The sequence below is a fragment of the Sminthopsis crassicaudata genome, chromosome 2 (assembly GCF_048593235.1).
Source record: "Sminthopsis crassicaudata isolate SCR6 chromosome 2, ASM4859323v1, whole genome shotgun sequence".
NCBI classification, from domain to species: domain Eukaryota; kingdom Metazoa; phylum Chordata; class Mammalia; order Dasyuromorphia; family Dasyuridae; genus Sminthopsis; species Sminthopsis crassicaudata.
In genome coordinates, this window is record NC_133618.1 from 39,775,809 (window position 1) to 39,803,375 (window position 27,567).

The following is a 27,567-nucleotide window of genomic DNA, read 5'->3' on the forward strand; positions in this document are numbered from 1 at the left end:
CATTATCCCTCTGAATACTGAGGTCCTAGTTTATTTAAAGTCAGCGGTTCTCAGGGACTAAGACTTTTGTATGCAGGTCGCAGAGTCTCACAATATCTTACAAATCAGTTGAGTTTCCATTGTTTGTGAGGAATGATTCTAATGTAGTAGGCATTCACCTCTTAGGTGCTCACTTCCTATTCCCATACACAGTGTGATGGCATGGTATATATAAATTCTGGGGCAGTCATCATCTCCCCTTCAGATGATCTGTCAACAGCCTTGTTAGGTTCATCACAAGGGATTGGCTCAATTACTATGATTTTCACAGGACTAGTGAATCATGTCCTCTCCAAGATGGATCTATTTATGCTCCTGATTTATCTGATAATGACTAAGACTTGCCTTTTCCTTTAGAAGAGAATCATGAGAAATGGTAAATGTGCAAAAAGACAGCAGTTAGCTGCTACTGGCTTAGTCTGATTAATAGCATTTTGGGGGTTCAGTCACCTGATTGACAATGGAGATTTATTGAGATATTAAAGAGTGGCAAAAATAGAACTTTAAAAATCTTTAAAAGGACCTGAAAAAATAGATACAGGACACAAAGAAATATAATTATAATTTAGGTATCTTGATGGCTCAGTGAATAGAGTTCAAGTTGGAGTCAGGAAGACCTGAGTTCAAATTCTGCCTCTGAAACTTATTAGCTATTTGATCTTGGACAAGTTACTCTCCCCCATATGCCTTAGTTTCCCTGTCTATAAAATAAGGGCCATAATAGTTCTCACTTCCTAGAGTTATGAGAATAAAATGGGATAATTGTAAGGTTTCTTCGAACATTACATAAATACTGTTATGATTAAAACCAACCAAGCCACTGAATTTTTTTTTGGATTGCAGACTTCCCCTAACTGTACTTTTAGATACTTTGGAAATATAAGGGATGTATTATCAGTGATAGTCTAATCACCAATAAGTCAATTTTACACTACTCCACTTCTACCGTAAGTAATTAAAATTAAATATAATGGTAATAATGTTGGACATTTTGTGTTTCACTAATGAGTCATTCATTTTATTTATACAAGTAAGAGAAAAAAGAATTTCTTTCAGGTTTATTTTACTAGTATGAACTCAGTCCTAATAATGACATAAAGTTATTGTATAAGGTTACTGACTTGTCTTTGGTAAGAGTAAATTTAAAAGTTCCTAAATTTGTTACCATTATCTACCTTTTAAAAAAGCAAAGAAATTACATTGGACAAGATCTAAATTATTAATCCATTTCACAAAGTACCCTCAGAAAAAGAAGGCACCCTTCTAGAAAATGCTCCAGATGATTAGCATTAGCTGCATAGAATGGGAGGTGGGAAGGGGGAAAAGTGATAGGGAGGGATCTTTTTTAAAGTCAGAAACATACGTGTATATATGCACATATTTAATATGTGTGTACATCTTTGTAGCATCTTTTCTCCCACTGTGTCATAATTCCTTCCAAGATCCAGCTTGATGTGCTGGTACTAATTTTACTTCCCTTACTTTCTTTTTTTGGTCCTTTGTAAAATATCACAATGGAGGAGTTGACTTATAATATGAATGTGTCTTTAAAATTAGCACTCTTTCTTATGAAATTTAAGTGAAAATTGTTTAATTCTGTGATCTTTAAAAAATTCCAATATCACAATAGCAGAGTTTGACTTGTAATAAGAATGTCTTTAAAATTAGCGCTCTTTCTTGTGAGGTTTAAGTGGAAATTACATAGTTCTATGATCTTTATAAAAATTTCAAAGTACCATAAGCAAACAGGATGTTAACAAAAGGTGCCTGAAGGCTGAAGTGCTGTCAAGAGACAAGGATGGGGAGAAGAGAGACGCAACCTCATTTCTCTGGAACCTGAAAATGGCAGCTGATGGAGGCAGCTGAGAGAAGAGTTCTGGACCCAGCCAGTAGCTACAAGAAGGCAAACCAACAGAAGCAGAGTTGCTGTGGTGAAAAAAGGAAGAAGTATTGTCTACCGGGTGCGCTCTTGGACCCGGGAGAGGAATTTTAGGTCCAAGTAGAACTCTTCTCGAGCCAACAAGAACCAGAGGTAAAGAGCAGCAGGAAATTGCTCTGAATAGTCTGTACTGAGAAGTCCAGCATCCAGGACCTAGTCAGACCATATCTGGAATATAGTGCCCAGTTCTAGGGGTCACACTGTAAGGACATTGAAAATGGAGCTCAGTCGGGGGGATGACTGGTGGTGGTTGTCAATTCTCAAAGAGAACCAAAGCCATCCCTGTGTCAGAGTCAAGTTTTAGTGTGTCTGACTATGGCTGAGCAGCTTGAAGGGCTCTGCCAAGATCAGGCACAAACAGTCCGTGTGAACTTTTGGGGCAGATTCTCCCCCTTTGCTTATCTCACGAGTGTCCTGAGCTCCTTCAGTTCTGCTTTGCCTCTTCTCTGAGGCGGGCATGCCATGTTGGGACAGGGTGTCCCATGTCACACAATCATTTACAGTCCTTCGAAGAGACCTTGTACGGCTCCTCCTGACCACCTCGTGCACCCGTCCCTTGGGCAACTTCTCCACAAAATAGCTTATTAAAAATTTCTCCATTTGTTAGAACTGATGGTTCCACATGGACGGTGTAGTGGTGTCTGGTGGAGCACCTGTGGGGGGTTTTGGTGGTCTTAGGCCAAAATTAGTGCAAGCAGCAGAGAATCCATATTTTATTACATTTCAGCCTCAGAGGCTTTATTGGATGCACAATTCTGTGAAAAGACAATTATTTATAACAAGTAAGGAGCAGGTAAAGGAAGAGGGAAATTAGACAAGAGAAGGCTGAGAGGAGACATGACGTCCATGAAATGGCAGCTTGATAGGTCCCACAAGAACCCAATTCTCCTACTTGTATTCTAGTAATGATAGAGAAGGAATAATTCTATTGACTGAAAAATGATCAACAAATCCAAAGAAAAGTATTAGTAGGCCCCTATGTCCATTCCAGCACTACATAAAACATAGCTAGAAACTGTGGATAATGGAAGATGAGTCCTACTGGAGAAGCTGGCACAAGCACCAATAACCAGATAATTTGGCAAAGCCATGAGTGGGAAAGTTTGAAGCAGAGCCTAAAAGAGAAAGGAAGAAAGAAAGAAAGAGAGAGAGAGAGAGAAAGAAAAGAAAAGAAAGGGGAACTTATTATTTCTCCAAATTATTTTTATAAAACAAAAAGTATATAAATGTGGAGAAAGGATGGCGTTTCATCTGAATCAGACCAAGAAGGTTGAGTACCTACATAATCTCACTCTCAAAGAATTTGATGTAGAAATACATGAAACTCAATTGGGAAACAGGAGATGAAAGGGAAGAGGGAGAAGTTAAGGGAGAGTACTGGCTTGGGGAGGGAATAGTCACAAACAAATTTCAGCTTTGAAGAATGGATCATGAAGAGATAATTAAAAGGGGAAAAATTGGCAAAAACCAGTTATCAGGATGTGGTTGAAAGGAAGAAAGAAGAGAATCTGAAGCAGATCACTCCACTCATACATCACTAATATTGACAAAATGCACTGGTACAGGAGGCAAATGAGGAGAAAAATACAAGAGGATATAATGAAGGGAAATGTACAACAATCATAACCCTGAATATACAAGGAGGAACTCATCCATTAAAACAAAAGAGGTGAGGATCAAACATCAGAATCCAACAACATATTGTTTACAATACATTGGAAATATAAAAGTTCAGAGTTATAATTAGAGGCTAGAGCAGAATTTCTTCTCAGGTTAGTAAAAATGAAGTTATCATGAATTCAAATAAGATGACAACAAAAATAGACATGGTGAAAAGAAAAGGCCTTATGTAGAAAATGGTATTTGGACTGAGTTTTGAAAGAAACTAGAAATTCTAAGGTAAAGATGAAAAGAGAATGCATTCCCAGAAAGAAGGATAAGCTGTGCAAAGGATAGGAGATATAGAAAAACAAGGCCCTTTAGCTGGACTCCATAATGAGATGGGGGAGGTATAATGTATAATAAAACTGGAAAGGTAGCACCAAAAATCCAGAGCAACTGTGGGGCCCCTGGGAAAGGTAGAGCTCACCAAAGGAGGAATTTCTTAATTAAGCCCAAACAGGAATCCTTTTATATTTTTATATATTTAACATTATTTCTACATTCTATATTGGTTCAGTATTAAGGGAACTGAAGTTACTCCAGATAAGAAGTAAAAATGAGTCAAATTCCTTTTTTAAAAAATTAATTTTATAATTACAATTCTTTTTGACAGTACATATGCATGACATATGCATGAGTAATTTCTTTTTTACAACATTATCTCTTGTATTCATTTTTCCAAATTTTCCCCTCCTTCCTTCTACTCCCTCCCCTAGATGACAGCAATCCCATACATTTTACATGTGTTACAGTATAACCTAAATACAATATATGTGTGTAAATCCTATTTTCTTGTTGCACGTTAAGTATTAGATTCCGAAGGTATAAGTATCCTGGGTAGATAGACAGTAGTGCTAACAATTTACATTCACTTCCCAGTGTTCCTTCTCTGGGTGTAGTTATTTCTGTCCATCATTGATCAGCTGGAAGTGAGTTGGATCTTCTTTATGTTGAAGATTTCCACTTCCTTCAGAATATATCTTCATACAGTATTGTTGTTGAAGTGTACAGTGATCTTCTGGTTCTGCTCATTTCACTCAGCATTCCTCCTGTTGGTCATTTCTTACAGAGCAATAATATTCCATAACATTTATATATCATAATTTACCCAACCATTCTCCAATTCATGGGTATCCATTTATTTTCCAGTTTCTAGCCACTACAAAAAGAACTGATGGGTCAAATTCCTAAGGAAAATCCTAGGTGGAAGTATAAACCACATAGTATGAGGTCATTATGAAGAATTCTCTCAAACTGAACCATTTATATTCGATGAATATATAGATTGTATAAAAACTAAATCCTGCAAACACGGGCAGAATGGAGCTGCCATCTAAAAGATCTTCGGACAGATTTAAAGGTAGAGCCATTCTTTTAGTAAATTTGGAGAAGGCTTATAAATATAATATGGGATATTTTAAAGTTTGTGTCAACTGGACGATTGAATTGTCCATAAATTGAATTATCATAAACCCTTGTATTAAATGACCCTCCCTAAATGCATGTAGGTGAAATATAGAATATATATTAAATATATAACACAAAATGCATAATACGCATTTTTATGCTATATACACATAGGTGTACAGGATAATCAAGATATATGTGTAGATAGCATAGATGTGTGTGTATATTTTATTTCTCACCTACAAAATTTAGTCATTTAATATATATATACATACATATAAAATAACATACATGTATGTATGTATACATATATGTATATGTATATGTATATATATAAAATCTATTCCATGGCTACAAGATTGCTCTCACCATTTTAATAATTTTCATGATGATGACACACAAAAGATCATGGCAAACTAAAATTCTAATGGTTGGTTGACAGATATAATTTGGATAATTCACTCTTCGGCCAACAAGCATCTAATAAGCACCTACTATATGCAACATACTCTATTAGGCATCAGAGGAAGATAAAAGGATAAATAAGACATAGTCCCTGTCCTCAAGAAGCTTAACAGTCTACGATAGGGAAGAGAGAAAGAGAGACAGAGAGAGAGAAAGAAAGAGAGAGAGAAGAGAAGAGAAGAGAAGAGAAGAGAAGAGAAGAGAAGAGAAGAGAAGAGAAGAGAAGAGAAGAGAAGAGAAGAGAAGAGAAGAGAAGAGAAGAGATAGGGAAAGAGAAAGAAAGAGAGAAAGAGAAAAAGGAAGGAAGAAAGAAAGAATTAGAATATAGTTAATAGAGACAGTATAGATAATTAGATTATAGAAATTAGATTTCTAGAAATACACAAGGGCTTTTCAGAGTGCTAGATAATCAGATGGAGATATAGGTGGAAGAAAGAATCAGTACACTTATTTTTTAACATACTGATCAATTGATTTCTAAGGCCCCTTTCAGCTCTAAAAATTTATCTTTTTTTTTTGAACTAACGCATCTATGAACAGAAGTGATGACAGTTCCTTACATGCATGCTACTTCCTACCTATACGACTGTAGGAACTTAACTTAGCTTTTCTGGATGACAGTTCCCTCATCTATAGAAAAAGAGGGTTGGCTTTGATCCTTTGAGATCCCTTTCAGTTCTAAGATCTTTTTATATTTATCTGGTTTCACTTTGATAGGTTCCACCAAGAAATAGCTCTATCTACAATTTTCAAATGAAAATGATGCAGTATAAGTATTTAGACTATAATTCTATAGTCTGATAATAAACATTACATTTATGGAGCAGTTTCAAAGCATTCATTTATGTTTATAATATCCCTGTGGAGTAAGTGAGTCAAGAATTTTTTTCTCCATTATACAAGGTCCAGAGAGTAAAATTACAGCAAGGTAAAAGCTGGTATAAGCACCAGCCAGGACTCCTGAGTTAGAGTCGATGCCCTTTCCAATCAAGCTCCTACAAGACAGAAACTGAGCATAGTCAATTAGCTTACTTTATATAAGTGCCATGGCCATGTATTTAGGAACTTAAAAATACCCCTCTTCCATTATTGTTTCTTGGAATAAGAGAGAGGGATTTGCTGTTCTTATTACTTTTTTGCAGATTTGCACTTCTTTGCTATTAAAGTCTTTGGAACAAACTTTGGAAGTAGCAGGAAACAGGGCCAGGCCCAGTGAGTCTTTATAGCCTGAGCAAGGGGATTCCTTAAATGGGCCAAACTGTTTCGGGACCATTTGTGCCATGATGCAGTCTGTCTGTGTAACCCACTTCTTGCAGCAGAGTCTACCTGACAGGCAGTTGCAAGCCTCCTCCATCTCTGAATAAAGGCCTCCCACCACATACATTTAGTAGAGGTAATGAGTGAAGAAGGAATTGTGGAAGTCACTGGCTGCCTAGTGACAGATCACATCACCATTCTGAGCCATCGTTTTCCTGTTTAGCAAATGGAAAAGGTAGATGAGATTTTCTTCTAGCTTTGACCTTCTGTGGTTTTAATAGTTGTTGTAAGTTAATATTGCATTGCAATGTAATGGCCACACTTTTATAATGACCGACCTTATATCTACCCTGAAAAAACTAGAAATGCAGCCACCATTTGAGCATATATGATATGAAAAAGGCAGAAGTTCGTTGCTTTGTGTGAGCCTTTTGATGTAGAGGCAGAATAATATCAGACATGGCCTAATAAACCATCAAAACAATTGCTGAATGGATGCTGGCTTTGAAAGTCTAATTTGTACAGATCTTCCCTCATTATCTTCCAATTCCTAGTTATTTTTCTTGCTACCAAAATACAAAAAAAAGGTAAGGAGGAACAAATGGGGAGCCAGGGACTCAGCAGAGGGCTAAGAGTTAGAAAAAGCAGACACATGACTGATGAAATTGGGATTGTTTGTGTCCCTTCAGAAGTTTTCTCAACCTTACTATAAAACCTTGGTAAGATTGATCAAGTTTCCTTCAAGTTTAGTTTTCTGCCGGCTCTTGAATATACTAGATTTCCCACTAACTCAAATGTTTTAACTTCATGTTCTTTCCTAAAAGAATAAAAAATACAGTGTCTCTCGAAGATCTTCCAGTTCTTAATTTCCAATTTCTTGTTCAGAGTAGTTCTCAGAGTGACTCGATTTAGGGAAGAGAGACATGTGAATTGAGACACCACCATCTATATAAATGGGATGGAGGCAGATTATCTACTAGAATAATAGTACAAGAGAAAAAAGACTATTTCTGACTCTGGACTCTGAAGTTTGCTTTCCTATTATTGTTTACTCTCATTTCCCTGAAGAAAACTTTTTATGAATTTCAAATGGAAGATGAATTGCTTTCAGATCCAATACAATACATATTTTTATCTCTTTTGGGCTTCACAATCATTAACAAACACAATAGCAACTCTATCAGCTTATTCACACTCTGTGTTATTGTGTGAGTGATTTTTTTATGTGCAAACAATAGCATGCATCCCTGAATCCCAAATAAGTATTCAAAATAATCCAATGAGAAAACTTGTAATAACATTTTCAGCTTCATCTGGGGAACGGTGAAATCCATTCTGAGAAGTGTGTCAGTGTGCAGTGAATGGTACTTCATGCTTCTCTGCTCAGGCAGGAGGAATCGGTCAACAATTTTCTTACTGAGTCTCTATCTACCCTGTTCAGAATACTGGAATAATTGATGCATGTCATTTGTCATGAGGGTAAAGGAAAGAGCATGTTGAGGAACCTATTAGAAATTTGGCTGCTTGGGAGTGCTGTCCTTGGTGCTGGAGGTTAGGTGGGTAGTGTAGGTAAACTATTATTTACTTAGAGTTAGGAAGATCTGTTTCAGACACTTGCTGGTCACTTAACCTCTGGCTCAGTTTTCTTCAACTTTATAATGGGGATAATGTCTCTCAGAGTAGTTATTAGGATCAAATGAGAGAACATTTATAGAAGTACTTTACAAATCTTAAAGCATTACATAAATGCCAATGTTATTTTCATTATTTGTGGAATCAGTGCATAGCAAAATGTTTGGCACATATTCAGCTCTTAATAAATATCTGTTAATTGATTGGTTGTTGGTACAGCCAGTGCTATTTTCATAAATGTTTAACAACTGATTTTCAAATTTAATCTGCAGTATTAGCTTTTTTATATCACCTTAAGACTAGAAATCAGAAAAAAAAATCAAGCCCCTAGTTTTAGTTTTCAATGCTTTCTGAGATGAAAAGGATCTTTCTTGCTTTTAGGAGCCCATTCCAAGTACAGCATAGATGGAGACGTGGAAGAGAAGGTTATAGGGGAACAAGAGGGCTCCCACTAACTCAATGTTCTAACTTCATGTACCTTCCTAAAAGAATAAAAAATACTTTCTACTTAGAAAAAATAATATATAAAGTAGAACAAAGAAGAAAAAAGAATGTAGACCAAATCCTCTCCTAGCTCAACATCCTCTGAAAGGAGAGTTGTCAACAAGCTCAAACTGCAGAGTCACCGGGCTGGGGAGTTTGAGTTTGGCAGGAGCATGCTATTGTTATAGCCTGCAGGATTCTGTCTGATATTGCTCTGCCATGTTGCATACTGTTCTGCCTCTGTTACTTGACTTCTTGCCAAGCACTGATTAATAAACTTCGTCAGATGGAAGGCTCACCAATTCACCTCCAGAGAACAGCTATCATGTCTCCGTTCCAGTCCAGCATCCTGTGTCAGGGTGAATCAGAAAAGAAATGGTATATGTCAATCTCAAGCTAACATCCCCTGACTAGAAATAGAATGCTCTCTGGTGACAGTCTCTTGGTTGTTATAGTTCTGTGAATTGACCTGATCTACTGACCAGACACAGAAAACAAGGTTTTTTGGGGGAGGGGTTCTCAAAACAATTTCCACTGGCTTTGTGTGGCACTGGATTTTGTTTTGGGTTTTTGCTTTTGCAAAAAAGAAGCAAATAAGCCATTTTAAAGAAAATAGGTAATAAAACTTCCTTGGCCCTAGGCCACTATAGGGGAGAACTATTTCTCTTTTCCATTTGGCTTCTTAATGATTGGGGGGGAAAACCTAGAACCTCTGGTTCCCATATAACTCTGTTCCCAAGCTATATTCCTACTTCTAAGAAAAAAGAAACATGGATCATTCAGGTTTGCTAAATCTGTAGTCATACTTTTTTTGAATGAGGGCATTATTCAGGATATATTAGAGATATAATATATATACATATATACATATATATTCAAACACACATATTGAATGGATAACTATAGCCATTCCTCTTAAGATATATTTTATATAAGACTTCATCAAACTACAGGAAAAAACAGCTATATATCCCTCTGCAAACATATAACATAAATTAAAATTGGAATTTATAACAATTTTCATCATGACATGAAGTTACTACAAGTTTTCACTTTGGAGATAGAAGTATTGCAGATGAATTAAGAAATTGAATTAGGAATGATTATTTTGAAGTCAATGCTTGGACCATTCTACCTTGCTCACAAAAGCAGATTATGGGATTCTGCTCTTCTTTTAAAGGCAATAATGAAGCTATTAGTGTTACTAATACTTAAGTATCACATTTTATACAAGTGCAAAATGGTAATATAGAAAACCAGAGATTTTTCCTCATTGTTTTCTTAATATTTCAATGTTTTTGTACATAACCAATTAGGGTAAAAAAAATTGAAGAAAAAAATTTTGGGGAAAAAACCCTGAATCTTACAATCATCACATGATGTAGTGATAAGCTTCAGAGGTTCTAAGTTCAGAGACCAATTTTGTTAATGTTGTGTGACCTTGAGTGGGTCACTTAAGCCCATTGGATCTCAATTTCCTTCTCTGTAACAAGTGGTAGGATGAGGTGAGTTACAGGATCTTTTCCAGCTCCAATTCTATGATCACAAGGTTCAGAATTTTTCCATTATTGTCATTTATGAATCTAAAGTATAGTATATACAAATTCTTTTTGGATCAAATTCTACCCAGAATAAAATTCAATATTTCTGTTGGATTCCTTCCATCCCTATCTATAAGTCATTTCTATAACTCCATTATTTAAACACACAGTTGATTAATCTGTAGTTTTATTAAGTGCAAGATTCAGCTTGGCAAGATATATTATTAGATTCCCATATCATGCCTCCACATTAATATCCAATTCGAGTCAGCAAACATTTATCAACCACCTACTGTGTTCAATAGGTCATTCAAGGCACTAGAAATACAAAAATGTAAATGAATACCGTCCCTGCTTTAGAGGCTTATAATTTAATGGGACAGTATAAATAGCTACGATGCTGGTAGAATGCAGTAATGACAGAGAAAAGTGCGGACCGGGTATTCTGAGAAGAATTGAGATAAAAAAATGATCATTTTAGTTGAAGGATCAGAAAAGTTTCATGAAAGAAAAGCCTCAGAGCTGGATTTCAAAGAAAGAAGCACTTCAACAGGTGAATGCATAGAAGCAGGAGAGTGAGGGCTGGCCAGAATAGAGACGGCATGAAAGGGAATAGTTTGAAATAAGGCAGATTGAAGGAGGGGGGAATCAAACGCTCCATATTCCATCACCTAGGAAGCCAGCTTTTTAAACAAAGGAGTGACCTGTTCAGAGCCAGGCAATGGGAAGACCAATTTGATGCTCCACAAAATTGATGTTAGGGAAGGCAGAGATAGGAAACGAGGAACCCAGGTATGAAGCTTCTACAATAGCCCCCATTGAAAGCCAGTGAAAGCCTGAACGAGGGCAGCATGGATGGGGAGGGGGAAAGCAATGTGGGAGAGATTTGTGCAGGAAAAACAGACAGACCTAGGGAACTGACCAGGTATACATCATGAGGAGAGGGGAGATGAGAGGTGACCCCAAAACTTCCAAACCCAGGTGACTGGGAAGCTGGTGGAGCCACGACCAGAAACATACTTTCAGAAAAGAAGCCGAGAGAAGGGAGTAGACAGATCAGTTTGGGGTTTTGTGGTGCTGGGAAACATCGATTGGGAGACTGACAATAATATTAAAAATGACTTGGAGGAGGCAGTTGAAAATTTAGCATTACCAGAGTCTTATTCATCTAAAATCAGGGAGTTGGGCTAAATGGCGTTCAAGGTCTTTTCTGGCCCCAAATCTGTGATCATGAGGCTACCTTTTGAATCCTTCCCCTTCTTTCCAGTTCCCTGGCCACTTCCCTACTTTAGTCCTTCATCACCTCTCCCCGGCATTATTGCAATCACCTCCCGATTCATCTCTTCCTCCAGTTTTCTTACCTTTTCCAAACCACCCTCCACATAGCTTCCAAAATAATTTTCCTAAAGCACAAGTGTGATCTTGCCCCTCCCATGCTCAAGCATCTTCAATAGCTGTTTATGGGATCTCTGATAAAATGCAAGCTCCCTTTTCACATCCAAAGTCCTTCACACTCTGACTCTGGGTTCTCTTTTATGTTCTCTATTAGATCTAGCCCACCAGCTCACTTGCTGTTCCTTGAGTTTGGTGTTCTATTTCCTATTCCATAATTGCACAAGCTGTGTTTAGGGCTAGCATCCTCATGTCCCTCAGTTCCTTTAAAGTTCAGCTCAAATCCCACCTTCTGGGAAAATTTGAACCGGATTCCCCTACTCTTAAGCGTCTCCTCCTTCTGAAATTATGTTATGCTTCTTGATGTGTGTATATATTGTACTCTTTGGGACAATACAAGTTCTTTGGCAGGGATGAATTTCCTTTTTGTCTCTAAATTTGTATTATTGAGAAAAATAGCTTGCACATAGTGGAGGCTTAACAGATGTGTGGCTGAATAGAATTTTGTTGCTGAATGGAATGTCTAGCTTGAATCCCAGGGTAGAGATCACATCTAGATTATAGATTTAGGGACAAATTGGGACCATTCACTAGAGCTGAGTACTCAGTTGGATTCCTATATTTGGCAGCAGAAATTTCTCCAAATGAAATATTTTTGTGGTAACTCAGTGTTATTCATGCTAGGAAAGGGAAAAAAGGAAGAAGCTTATGGAGAAATATAACATATTTTAGAGAGATTTATTAAAGAATATTTCTTTATGGCCAGTTGAATACAAAAGTAGGATGTTATGGCTTCCAAATCTTCATATAGATAATATAGCATATATGACAGTTCCCTCAAAGATGATAGCTCAACTTTTCCTTTTTGTATAGGAATGGTTCCTTCTCTGATATATAACAAAGATGCCGCCACTTTTAAGGAGATTTTAGGATTGGTCTCTGTTTCCAGATGTGCCTTTCTGGGATTTTCAAGTGTGGAATTTTATGAAGAGGAATAAATGTATGGAATTGGGGTGATTTTAGTTTATTCAAGCTTGTCTATCAAAGGAAATGTGGAAGGATTTATCTGTGATTCCAGTTGTTATGGTGCTATTTGGACCATATTCTTTGAACACCAATATGTGAAAATAGAATTAAGGAAATAGAACCCTCAAGTTGGGGGGGGGGAAGCGGCATTGAAAGTCAAAGAAAGCAAGAAAGAATTCAAGCTCCACAAGTAACATCCTCCTCCAGATAATCAAGTTACCTTTTCACAATTTGTGATATTAAATGAAAGCAGAACTGCACAATTCTAATTCTCTTACAGTTTCATCCACAAGAAGAGTGTGTCTGTCTGAGTGAGAAAAAGAGAAAGAGATAGACAGAGACAGAGAGACAGACAGAGACAGGGGGAGGGGGAGGAAGACAGAGACAGAAACACAGACAGGGGGAGAGAGAGAGACAGAGACAGAGAGACAAAGACAGAGGGGGAGAGAGAGAGACAGACAGACAGACAGAGAGGGGAAGGGAGAGAGAGACAGAGGAAGAGAGAGATAAACAGAGACAGAGAGAGTGAGAAACAGACATAGGAGACATGAAGAGAGAGGCAGAAAAACAGGAGATAGAGACACACAGAGAGGCAAAGGGAGAGACAGAGAGAGGGGGAGGGAGAGAGAGTGACAGAGGGGGAGAGAGGGAGAAACAGAGAGATGAAGAGACAGTGAGAGAAAAAGAGAGACAGTGAGAGACACAGACACAGAAGACATGAAGAAAGAGAGACAGAGACAGAGAGGGGGGAGAGAGAGACAGAGACGGACAGGGAGAGAGACAGAGAGAGAAGAGACAGAGAAAGAGAAAGATACAGAGAGATAGAGACAGGAGACAGAGAGAGAGAGAGAGAGAGAGAGAGAGAGAGAGAGAGAGAGAGAGAGAGAGAGAGAGAGAGAGAGGACGGACATTCAGGAGAAACATAGACAGACAGAGAAGAACATGGACACAAATACTTTGGATCGAGAATCCAGAATCAGTGAATTTTTCATCCAAGGTCCCTACTGAGAAATGACCAGAAGCCTGTAGCTACTACTTATTATGTACTGTCTTAAGTACTGGGAATACAAAAAGAAAGGGAAAAAAACCTCTCAAGAAGTCCACAGTGTTAATGTGGGAGACAACATGCTAACAACTATGTGCAAACAAGATATATGCAGGAAAAATAATGTAATCATCAACAGAGGAAGCACTAGCATTAAAAGGGATAATGAATATTCCATAAGCCATTTCCCCCCAAAATAAATCTATAGTAAATCTTACTGATGGCATGAAGTCTTATTCAAAAAAAGAAAGAAATTGTATATTTGATATATTTGAATATATATATATAAATACATTTTAATATAAGTGACAACTGAGTGTCCTATAGAGTAATTTAAAACATGTGAGGGATAATAATGTATGATGATCCTGGAAAGAAAAGATGTCAAAGTAACAGGAATAAAGATAATAAATATCCTTTTTCCCCCTGCAAAAAAAACAACCCCCCCCAAAAAAAAACAAACAAACCAAAAAAAAAAAAAAAAAAAAAACCAAAACACTTCTCCAAATTGATCTAGAATATTTTAAGCCAAAAACGAATGGGCAAATCCAAGGAAAAGAATCTCAATGAGTTGTTTTTCTAGCTCTGATTGGGAAAGGGAGCCAGACACAGAAGTCTGTGCATATTGCGGATGCGGTTTGACCAGGAATCGTTCACAAGGAACACCCTCCTGCACAAAGACTCCTATCCACACAAAAAGCTCTGTCACTGAGCCTCTATAAGTGTAGGGATAGTTGTGCCATCCACCGCCAAGCCAAAATCCAGGACACTTGTGCCTAGAGAGGACAAAGAGCTATGGACAGAGAGGAACACGTCCAGAAGCAAGCAGCAACTGGGGGACTCAGACCCCAGGAACAAAGAGGAGTCTCGGGTTCCACTCCTAGCCAGGTGTAAACCCTGCAGAGGAATAATCACAATCAGACAGAAATCCCAGGCCAAAGGATTCCTAGAGGGAAGCTTGCTGTAATTCTACACTGAAATAGCAGAGCGGTGCAGCTGACTAGTCAGTGGCTGAATCCAGCATCAAGCTGCAGTTTTTAACCAAACCCAGGTGAGCTCAGATCAGAAATCTGACTACTCTGGATCAGACCACTTTGGAAACATCACGAAGTTGCAGGTCTCCAGCCTGAGTCACGCTTATGATCCAGGAATAAATTAGCACTCAGTACCATTGCAAAGAAATCACAAGATGAGCATTGACCTCTCTCCAGACATTCATGAAACCTGCTCACATCAAGTCCAGAGTCAGGAAGCAGACTGGGGGGAATGAATCCCACTATAAAAAAGCTATTATAGTAAAAGAGATACCCAAGTCACAAATCCAAAAGAAGAGAATCGCTCCAAAATATTTGTAAGCAAAACCTCAAAGGAAAACATAGCTTGGATATAAATTCAATTAGGATCCTAGAGAGACAATGCAGACGGTCTTTTGGTGGGGAGAAGGGTATCAAAAAGCATTTAAAATATTTTCATAAATGAAACTATTTCTACTTCAAGTAATCTTAAAAGCAAACTGTATAGATCTCTTAGAACCAAGAGGGCAAAATGAAAATAGAAAGCATCCACCATCACTGCCTGAAGGGAGCCTCAACATGAGAACTACAAAGAAGGTTATGACCAAAGTCCAGAGCTTTCAGGCCAAAGAAAACCATCCTGCAGGCAGCCAGAAAGAAAGAATTCAAGTACTTTGGATTCAGTGAGGATCACATACAACTTGGCAGCCACCACTCTGAAAGAACAAAAAATTAATAATCCATAAGGCAAAGGTCAAGAATGGCTTCCTCAGCAAAACTTAGTTTAATCATATGAGAAGAAAATGGATCTTTATTTAAAAGGAAGATTTCAAAGTATTCCTGGTGAAAAGAGTTAGGTAAAATGCTTGCAGTGCAAACACTGGAGTAAAGAAAAACATGCAAAAGTAAAAGTGAATGAATAATCCTAAAGTACTAAACCAGGGTAAACTGCTTATACTCTAATATAGGAACATGGCACATATGTTCTCTTTATACACTCACCTAAATACATACACAATTATGTATATATGTATATATATATATATATGCACACAGAGATATCTATGTAAATATATGTGCATCTATATTTATGTATGTTTAGATATACGTATAATTTCTGTTTTTTCAGATTTGGCCAATTTGTAAAAATTTGTTTTCGTTGATTATATCTGATTGTATGAGGGTTTTTGTTTTTTCCATCTCAATTGAGTCAGAGTGGAGTGAGGAGGAGAAAAGCTGTATTTATGTTGATTTTTGAAATAATAAAATGTAATTTCAAAAAATATAATTGACAAGATCAGAATTATGTCCCTTTAAGAAAGACTGGTAGCATCCTGGTGTGATGATTTGTGCCTCATTATTATTTGTGACATTTTCTGTACTTGAAATTTTAGTAAACATTTATTATAACATTCCATTTTGTGGCATTTTCTGTGCTTGAATTTTAATAAATATTTATCATACCATTCCATTTATGTAAGTGATGATGGAATGAATAATATGAATAAGCAAACACATTCTCATTTAGAAAAACTCATTTTAGCTGTATTTTTCATATAGAACCTTAAATCTTTTTTTAAAAAAATGTTATTTATTTGAAGATAGTTTTCTAATTGATTCTTTCTAAGACTACAAGGTGTTTATTAATCTTGCCTGCATTTTGCTCACAGGAACAAACTCATCTTGGTTTCTCTGCTTCCTTTAACGTCCCAGATAAAATTCCACCTTCTACAAGAAGCTTTTTCTGATTCTCTTGCATACTCCTGCCTTCTGTCTATTGCCTTTCTCCATTTTATCCTGTATATATTTTGTTTGCAAATATCTGTTTGCTTCTTGCTTCCCTAGTAATTGCAGTTTTTTTTTTTGCCTTTCTTTGTATGCCCAGTGCTTACCACAATGTCCGGCATATAGTAAGTGCCTACTAAATGCTTCTTGGCTGAGCGGTTTGATAACATACCTAATTATTTTCTTAAATAATTACTTATTTTCAACATTCTTTTCCTCTTAACTTTCGAATTCCAAATTCTCTTCCTTCTTCCTACCCTTTGCCCTATCCACTGGGAAGGCAAGCAGTATGGAATCACTTATTAGATGTGAAATCAGGAAAAACATATTTCCATATTAGCCATATTTCAGAAAAAGCATGAAAAATAAAATGAGAAAATTATACTTCACTTTGCACTCGGAGTTCATCAGTTCTCTCTCTGGAAATGGATAACATTTTTCCATCATGGATTCTCTGGAATTGTCTTGGATCATTGTATTGTTCAGAGTAGTCAGGTCTTTCACAGTTGATTATCATTACAACATTGCTGTTGCGATGCTCAATGACCTCCCAGTTTTCCACATTTCACTTTGCATCAGTTCATTGAGCCTTCCTTCATTCATTAAGTATGCCTTTGCCACCACAAAGAGTTGCTATAAACATTTTTGTACGTAAATCTCCTTTTTCGTAGTAGTATTACTGGGTGAAAGGGTAGGCCCAGTTTTATAGCCCTGTGGCTATAGTTTCAAATTGTTTTCTAGAATGGTTGGGCCAGTTCACAGCTCCACCGACAGTTTATTGGTGTACCTGTTTTTCTCTCATCTCTAGCATGTGTCGTTTCTGATAGGGGTGAAATGTTACCTCAGAGTTGTTTTAATTTGCATTTCTCTAATCAATAGTGATTTAGAATATTTTTTCACATGATCATAGATAGCTTTGATTTCTTCTGAAAACTGCCTGTTCATATGCTTTGAGTATTTATCATTTGGGGAATGGCTCTTATTTTTGTAAACTTGACTCTCTTCTATATATATATATTTGAGAATGGTGTTTTTATCAGAGAAACTTGCTGGAAAATTTTTGATATTACTTTGTTGTCTATGGTACCTTTTAGCAATATGTAGTTTCTCTAATTATCTATTTTAATTAGGTCTATTTTACTTTTGCTTTGTCTGAGATCATGATTGCTGTTCCTGCCTTTTTTAATCCTCAGTTGAAGCATGTTAGATTCTAATTCAGCTCTTTATTTTAATGTTGTCTGTGTCTTTCTGCTTCAAGTGGGTCTCTTGTAAATAATATAATGTTGGATCCTAATTTTTAACCCATTCTGCTATTTGCTTTGGTTTTATGGATGAGCTCATACCATTCACTTTTACAGTTATTATTATTATGTATTTCCCTTAATCCCATTATCTTCTGTTTCTTCCTTTATCTCTCTTTTTATTCCTCCCTCCTCAAAAGTCCATTTTGCTTCTAACCATTGTTTCCTCTTTATCACCCTTTCTCTGTATGGTTATTTCTGGGCCCAGCTTCTTCTTAATTGCTGTTGCCTATCTAACAGATGTCTCGATGGACTAACACAGTGGACAATCAGATATATGATCTATCTTGAACAATGTTCACGATTTATCCATTTCATTTTTGCCTTGTGATTGACCACTTTGAAGTGGTCACAGATTTCATGGAAGAGATCCCAACTTAACCATCCAAACATAAGCATCCAGAGATCAACCATAGAGTGTTCCTTCCACCTTCTATCTGCTATTTGCCCCATGACAAAATCAAATGTCTTTGGCAAGCTTACATGTCCCTCTTGGTTTCTTGCTTAATATTAACAAAATTTTGTTGAACAGTCTCCACGGTTTCATCCATCAAGGTATCTTATAGATCTTGGAGGAGAGATTTGGAAACCATGTTTTCAATTGAACCAAGGCTTAAACAATAAATCAAATGGAAACTCCTATTTATTCACTACATTGCTTAGTCAGTTAGATGCTATGATGCTGTGATGGTCTTCTGTAGGAAATCAGATGCCAATGTCAGCCATTCCATTGTCAGGTTTTTGCCCCTGACCTCTGTCTAGGTTGTTCTCACTTGAAGATTTAATGGAGATAAAGTGGAAGTGTTGTGTGGGAGTTACCAAAGTGATCCCCTTGATCACTTTTTGGGATGCAAATACTACCTGTGAATTTTCCCCCAATCCATCTTTTAGATGTTAAAGATCGATCCCTTAAATGTTTTCAAAAACTCTGTCACCTCCAGCCCAGATTTCTGCTATATGTATTTGGTCCAGTTACTTTTCCTGATTGAATTTTTCTCAAGCCCAAGTTTAGTATCTACATATTGTACATCAGAAGCTAAGGTGAGTTTTGTTGTTGTTTGTTTGCTTGTTTTTTCACTTTTGATAAGATTTTTCTTTTTTTTTCTTTCTTGTTGAGGCAATTGGGGTTAAGTGACTTGCCCAGGGTCACACAGCTAGGAAGTGAAAAGTGTCTGAGGTCACATTTGAACTCAGGTCCTCTCGACTTCAGGGCTGGTGCTCTATCCACTGCGCTACCTAGCTGCCCCTTGATATGATTTTCTTGCATAAAATGATGAACATGGAAATATGTTTAGAAGAATTGCACATATTTAAACTATATCAGATTTCTTGTTCTAGGGGGGAGGAAGCAAAATTTGGAACACGAGATTTTGCAAGGGTGAATATTGAAAACTATCTTTGCATGTATTTGGAAAAATAAAATGTTATTATAGGAAAAAAATTATCATTGGTAGCATAAAAAGGAAACTAAGATGAGACCAAATGTGCTAGTTTCATAGTCACAAATGAGGAAACTAAGTCCCCTTAAAAGAAGAGGTCTTGGACTCCATGGACTGATCTATGGACAGATTTCAGGGATTCTGTGAACTTGGATGGGGGAAGAGGATTGTGTATTTTTCCCACTAAACTCTGACTAAAAGTTTGTATTTCCCTCAATTATTTAACAACAGTATTCAGTTAAGGGGCCCATAGTCCTCCCAATATTGACAAAGGAGTCCAGGAGATACAAAAATGTCAAGAACTCTTCAGTCCATTATTTTCTTTTTTTTTTCACCTCTCAGGTTTCTTGCAATAACCTGTTTTAGGTAAATTTCAAGCCAAAGCTGTTTGCAGACTCCACCACACACACTTCACTGTTTACAATACGTCCACCAGCATCTTCTGTATTGAGGATGATTCCAGATGAGTTTTGATTCTTACACGGCCCTGTTCTCCATTGTCGTTTCTCTCCCTTAGCTGGGAGGACTTGAGTTCCTTAGCTAAGGAAATGGATTCTTTTGATTTCCTCCTGTGGACAATTGCTTTCAATGGGTTAACCTTCTATAGAAAATAATAATGGTCTAAGTCAGTGATCCTCAAACTTTTTAAACAGGGGCCAGTTCACTGTCCCTCAGACTGTGGGAGGGCCAGACTATAGTAAAAACAAAAGCTCACACTCTGTCTCCGCCCTCAGCCCATTTGCCATAACTCAGCGGCCTCATTAACGTCCTCAGCGGCTGCATCTGAGCCACAGGCCATAGTTTAAGAACCCCTGGTCTAAGTCAATGTTTTCACCTTTTGCCTCTAGTCTTTTGATAGAGTACATGAAAGTAGCTAACTCAGAAATGATTCCATACTGATAACCAATTATTTCCTGACTATTAAGCTAGACATTTTCATCTCTTGTAATGGTAAGGGGTACAATATAATTTTCACTCTTCATACTGTTGTTAGTATCTCCCCTACTTGCCCTTCTAAAATGAACTTGCCAGCTGTGTTGTACATTGGATCGACCATTGGACCTAAAGTCAGAAAGACCTGAATTCAACCTAAACTCACATATTTCCTAGGTGTGTGATCCTAGCACACTTAAACTGATTGCCTCAATTTCCTCCTTTGTGGCAAAACTTAAAACTGTGGGTTGTGACCCTATCTGAGGTTGGGTAGCTGAAAGTGGGGGGTCGTAAAAAATTTGGCAACAGTAAAAGCTTTCTGAATTCTCTGCGTCCTGCAGTATCAAATATTCTGCCAAGATTTAATTCTTTATATAGAAATAAACAAGAACATCCATCTCATTAGTATGCAAATTTGCTTTCATCTTTTAAAAAATGGTCAAATTATATGTTTACCAAAGAATTGCTTTAAAATAAATTTCCTTATGATTTATTTTCAGTAAATATTTGATTTGTATATCTATTTTTATACTTATATACACAGGGTCACATAAGCATTTCCCCCAGAAAGAGGTCACGAGTGGGGAAAAGTTTAAGTCCTGCTCTATGGAAATGAGATATAATAAAAGTATCTACCTTTCAGGGTTGTTGTGAGGATCGAATGAGATAATGTTTGTGGAAAACTTTACAAAACTTAAAGCACTCTAAAAATGCTAATTAATAATTACTATTCCCCCTTCCATTTAGCTGCATCTTCCTTATATCATCTAGTTTCATTTATCATGACACTATCTCTCTCTCTCTCTCTCTCTCTCTCTCTCTCTCTCTCTCTCTCTCTCTCTCTGTCTCTCTCTCTCTCTGTATATATATATATTTGGTTTGGTTCCTCTCTTATTAGAGTATGAATTCAAATTCATATTTATAGATAATCTAAACCAGGGGTTCTCAAACTATGGCCATGGTTCAGATGCAGCCACTGAGGACGTTTATGTGACCGCCAGTTATGGCAAATGGGCTGAGGGCGGGGACAGAGTGTGAGCTTTTGTTTTTACTATAGTCCGGCCCTCCAACGATCTGAGGGACAGGGAACTGGCCCCTGTTTAAAAAGTTTGAGGACCACTGATCTAAACATTACGATGATTATTTGCTTCCACCCTCCTTGCAAAAGTGGGAGGAGGGAGACAAAGCTAAGAGCCACAGTGGGCTTTCATTTCCAAAGATTGCCCTTTTTGTCAGAAAATCTGGGATCAAGCCTTGCTGTTCCCTTTATCCGATGCTTCTAGAGTCTGGCATGCACCCGATGGAAGCAGAAGCATGCTTTGGCTGAGAACTTTTTGATCTTGTATTGCAGTTGAACAGAAAGTCCCTGTGGAAGATTTCACCTGAAGAAGGCATCGTTCCTCCGGAAAGTGAAGTTCTCCTGACAGTGACGGCCAATCTGGACGACATGCTGCCCTTCAAAGACATGATTGTTCTGTCCATTCAGAACAGCAGCAGCTACCAGATCCCTGTCAAGGCTGTGGGGAAGGGAACCACAATCGTCTCCGACAAGCCTTTCGCTCCAGAGCTCAACTTGGGAGCCCACTTCAGGTAGGGGGCTTTCGGCCTTGGAGGCCGTTTCACACCATATTGGATGCCTTCTGTTTGTCAGTCACCTAAATTTCCCTCCTTCCCCGCCCTCTCCAGAGAGCCATTCCTCTTAACACAATCTTTTTTTCTTTTAAAGAAAGAAAAAAAGGAAGAAGAGAAAAACATTCAAAACTGATCAACACCTCCAAAAACCCGACCTTGTATGGAATTAGCTCAAAGGCATTTGCTGAGGTGGCACTGTAGTAGGAATGGTAACAAACTTTTCTATTCATCGTTTGGGGTACACTCTCCCATAATGCACTGCCACCCCTGAGAAGAGCGGGCAAATGCGGGGAATGGAGGCATCCTTGGAAACTCGGCCCATCGATGGTGAATACCCTTTCTGAAGGGCCCTGTGGGGCTTCCTGTGGGTGCAGGGAATCTGCTGCATAGACTGCTTCCCTGGGCTCTTTGGAACCTCAGCTTCGAAGGCCTGAGCTAGACTGACTGGGGTTAGCTTCCTCAATGCTAGGGATCTTTCTCTCCTTCCCTTCTCTCTCTCTCTGTCTCTGTCTGTGTCTGTGTCTCTGTCTGTCTCTCTGTCTCCCTCTGCCTCTCTTTTCTCCCTCCCTTCTTCCCTCTCTTGCTTCCTCTCTTTCTCCTTCTTTATCTCTAATGCTATCTCTCCATCTTTCCATATTTCTCTCTCTGTACCTTTTTCTCTGTCTCCATCTTTGTCTTTATCTCTTCCTATCTCTTTTTCTGTGTCTCCTCTCATCCCCCCATTTCCCTTCCTTCCTCTACGTCTCCCCCTTCCTTCCTCCCTTTCTCTCTCTCTGTCTCTCTCCCTTCTTTCCCTCCCTCTTTGTCTCTCTCTGTCTCCATATTTCTCTTTTTCTCTCTCTCTGACCTTTTTCTCTGACTCTGTCTTTGGTTCTATTTCTTTCTGTCTTCTCTCTCTGTATCTCTTCCTGTCTCTGTCTCTCTCTGTGTCTTTCTGTCTTTTCTCCCTCTTTTATTCCCCTCTCCCTTCTTCTGTCTCTTTGTCTCTCTCTATTTCTTTCCATATTTCTAACTTTTTCTCTGTGTGTCCCTTTTTCTCTGTCTCCATCTTTGTCTCTCTCTCTTCTTGTCTCGTTCTCTGTATGTTTGTCTCCTTGTCTCTCACCCCCATCTCTCTCCTTCCCCCTTTCCCTCCTTCTCTCTTCCTCTCCCTCTCCTCTCCCTCTCCTCTCTGTGCCTCTGTCCCTGTCTCTGTCTCCTGTCTCTTTCTCTGTCTCTCTCACCCCCATCTCTCTCACACTTGTTTTTCTTATGTGTTTCCTTCACAAAAATATCTGAACTTAGCAAACACCAAATAAAATTAGTGTTTCCATAAACATTATAGAAGAGGAGGGAATCATGCACAACATTGTAAATCTCTGATATGTACAGCTTGCTTGTCTTTGTAGGTATATAATAAATTAACTTTATTACAAGGTACAATTATACAACATAATTTTCAAAGTTGTCCTGCTTATCTGGAATTCCTTCTGGTCTTCTTCAGCTCTATTCTGAACTTTACTTCCCACCTTACCCCCAACTGGAAAAAAAGGGGTAAACCCTTGTAATAAATATGCAAAGTCAAGCAAAGCAAATTCCCACATTGATTATAGCCAACTATCAGTGGCCCGTGCTGTGCTTTGAGCCATCCCCTATCTGTTCAGATATGGGCAGCATAGTTTTTAATCAGTCCTCTGGAATTATGGCTTTCAGTGTTATTTTTCTTTATATTTTGTTATAATTATGTAAAGGCTTCTCCTGATCCTGCTTGGATCTCCTTATCTCTTTTTGAGTCCTAATATTGCTCTATGTAATTTCAGTTTGGTCAATATTTGTAATTACTCATAAGAAAAAATATTCATAATGTTTATGGCACATCTAGGTTTTCAAAACATTTCCCCCCAATAAACTGCTAAGACAGGCAGTACAAACATCTAACCATACCCACTTTCACAAACTCTCCACCCTAATCATAACTGTATTAGAAATCCTAATTGCCATTGAACTTAACTCACTAACAAACAAAATACCAAATAAATCCTTCATCCATACTCATCACTTCTCAAATATGCTAGGGTATTTCACACATGTTTTCCACCGACTCAACCCACTAGCAAATTTACACATAGGCTACACATATAACTAGTTTAGGGATAAGAAAACTCCACCAGAATCACACAGGTAAAAGTAGCAGAGGAGAGATTTGAACCCAGACCCTTGAATCAAATCACATGTTTGTTTCAGTCTAGCACAAGGTGACTGATATTAGGGAATCAGTAATGTCTCTCAGCTCAGAAATGCTAAGCTTTGGGGAGTTTCTCTGCATCTCAGTTACCCACATGTGGATTTCCTGCGGCAAATTTGGATACCCGCACTGACATCACCTTTCTACACAAACTACTTTCCTTTGTATTTAGGGAATAAAAATTAATGCTAATGGTAGGCTAAGCAAAATATAATTATGAAGATAAAAGGCTCCTGTAGAAATCTAATTGAAAACACTTTTTTGGATTATATCTAACCAGTACTTCCCCCCCCCATATTAGTTTTTTCCATCACTGAGCCAAGAGACCCATGCAGAATACAATGGCTGGTTTTGATCCGACCCCTAATGGGGGGCTTCAGGTTCTTTTTCTCCTCCTTTTTGGTCCTTTATACCCATTTATCAGAAGGCTGAAGAAAATCACTTAAAGGAGAGTATAAAGGTACTCAGGGTATAACAGAAATCAGGCATGGGACAGCTATTTAATTTACTCTCAATCAATCAAAAAAGTATTGATTGCAGCAGCTAGATCAGTGGTCCTCAAACTTTTTGAACAGGGGCCAGTTTACTATCCCTCAGACTGTGGGAGGGCCGGACTAGAGTAAAAACAGAACCTCACACTCTGTCTCCGCCCTCAGCCCATTTGCCGTAACTCGGCAGCCGCATAAATGTCCTCAGTGGCCGCATCTGGCCCGGGCCGTAGTTTGAGAAGCCCTGCTCTAGATGGTGCAGTGGATAAAGCACCAGTCCTGCAATCAGAAAGACTGAGTTCAAATTTGACTTTAGATACTGGACACTTACCAGCTTGAGCAAGTCCCAACCACCTTACACACACACACACAGGCATTTGTTAAGCTCCTACTATAAACCAGGTCCTGTACCAGATGCTAGAGATACAAATACCAAAAAATGAGAAAATTTTTATCTAAAAAGTTTATATTTTAATGTGAAAGATAAGTGTAAATTATGTGCATATATTTGTATGTGTGTATATATACATCTATATACACCTATAGATGTATAATTTATATTTACATAATATACTTTTACATATGTACACTTATATAGAGAACAAATCTAAATCTAAACATATAATATAAAAATAAATGTAAATATAAAGTTGAAAATATATATTTTTGTCAATAAGCATTTAGTATGCATTTACCATGGGTAGGCACCATGTCAAGTGCTAGGGATACAAAGAAAGACACAAGATGGTTCCTGCCCTCAAGAAGCTGACAGTCTAGCAGGGGAGACAACACAGAAACAAATATATCCAAGCGATATCAGGACAAATTGTAAATGATCAACACAAGTAATGCATTAGAACTAAGGGAGATTAGGAAAACTTCCAGAGGAGTTGGGCTTTTCAGAGTAGGTAAGTACCAGGTAGCGTGGGAGAACAGGCAGTAGCACTTGGGGGAAATAAGACAGATCTTGGGTGGCATTTTATTTATGGCCAGGCACTTGGAGGTAGGTGCCCATGACTGCTAAACATCTCAGGTCACATTTGAACTCAGGTCCTCCCGACTTCAGGGCCGGTGCTCCCTCATTGCACCTCTTTCCTGCTGTATTTTAAAGGAAGAAAGGGACTCTGGGAGGTGGAGCTAAGGAGAGAGTGCATTCCAAGCATGGGGGCTTGCCACAACTAATACCCAGAGAGAGAAGATGTAAATGGGGAGCAGTTTAGCTGGATGACCAAGTACATGAGGAGAAATAACATCTAATGAGACTGGAGGGATAGGTTGCCGCCAGGCTGTGTGGGGGTTGAAAGCTAAGAAGATTAAGCCCTTTGCTTCCTTCTCCTAACACTGATGTCACCCTGCCAGACCTCAGTTTGGGATTACACATTCTGTTAGGATTCTTACAAGATACTAAGTCAGTGGAATGGATAGAGACAATAAAGACAATAATTCTCCAGTTTAGCATGGTTCAGTATGATTGATCTGAGCCTACAAGGAGATGTTATGGGCCAGGACTTGAAACAAGGTACTGAGTGGAATTGAGGAGACAGTGATTTAATCCTACAACAAATAATGGTTTCCTCCTGATATAATGATTGGTGTATACTCAGTGTGGGGCATATATGTAAGAAGCTCTTAGGGCCAGACCTACAAGCCCACTCTGGGAGGCGGAGTCAGATTCATTCCAACTTCTACCTTTGTACGGGATGGAGACATTGGGAGGACGAGAGGCTGAAGCTGGCAGAGGCAAAGGACTAGTGACAAAAGCTCTCGGAACCAAGGAGAGAGACAGGTCGCTAAGAAAGCTAACTGGGCCCAAGGAAGGAGACAAGACTTGGAAAGAGATAATAAAGGATCTGGACTTTAACTTCCGGCCGCATTCAGGATGATTACACGGAACTGAAAGGAAGGCTGCCTCCAGAAGCCCCCAAGAAACCTGCTCCCAGAGAACATTATATTTTAGAGAAGAACATTACAGCCGATCATCTTTGTTCTTACACATGCTGCCTCCTTCCCTCCTCATCTCACATAAAAATATGGTCCTTCTCCAGACCAAGGCAAACTCTACAAGCACCAGGATCATGTGCCCTCCTCCCTTCTCCAGCAGATTGCTCTCCCTGGCCCACCAGGCTTCCTGTGCATTGGAGGTTTCCCCACTGCCCACAGACATGCCCATGACGAATGCCCACGTCCTCCAAAAACCTCATTTGGTTCTCCATCCCTTGTAGCCATTGTCCTCCTCTCTCCTCCTTTTCAAGGGTAAGCTCCACTTCCTTTCCTTTGTTCTTTTCTTAATTCTTGGCAGTCTGGCCTCTGGCCTCCCCATTTCACTGATACTGTTCTCTCCGCAGTTGCCAATGACTTCTCAAACACCAAATCCAATGGCTCTTTCTCGATTCCCATCCTTCCTGACTTCTCCACAGCTCTGATACGCTCAGCCAGCCTCTTCTCCTCAATCCTCTGGGTTTTTGCAACACTGATTTCTTTTAGTTCTCCTCCCTGACTGGCCTCTTCAGTCCCCTCTGCTGGATTTTCACCAAGGCTCTGTCTTGGATTAACTTCTCTTTTCCCTGCCAGCCATCTTTCTTGATGCTTTCACCAAGATGTCAAGTCTATTCCTCTGGTCACAGCTTGTCTGCTGACCTCCTGACTCATCTCTCCAACTGCCCGTTGGCTATCTGGAGCCGGACAGTATTCTGCAGACATCTTATACTCAGCTTGTCCCAAACTAAAATCGTCCCCCTCTCCAAACCCCCTCCACTTCCAAGCTCCTCTATCCTTGTTGCAGTGAAGCAAGATTCGAATGTAGGTCTTCTGATGACCTTTGAATACCACACCATGTAAATACAAGCTTATCATTCAATAATATA

At 38.5% G+C, this 27,567-nt stretch overlaps 1 protein-coding gene across 1 annotated transcript in view; it reads left to right on the plus strand.

Moving 5' to 3' along the window:
- HYDIN (HYDIN axonemal central pair apparatus protein) overlaps positions 1-27,567 on the plus strand; it is a 414,007-nt gene that overhangs the window by 204,823 nt on the left and 181,617 nt on the right. The window contains 1 exon segment of the mRNA XM_074285934.1: positions 21,711-21,949. Within this exon segment, the coding sequence (XP_074142035.1) occupies positions 21,711-21,949 (239 nt within the window).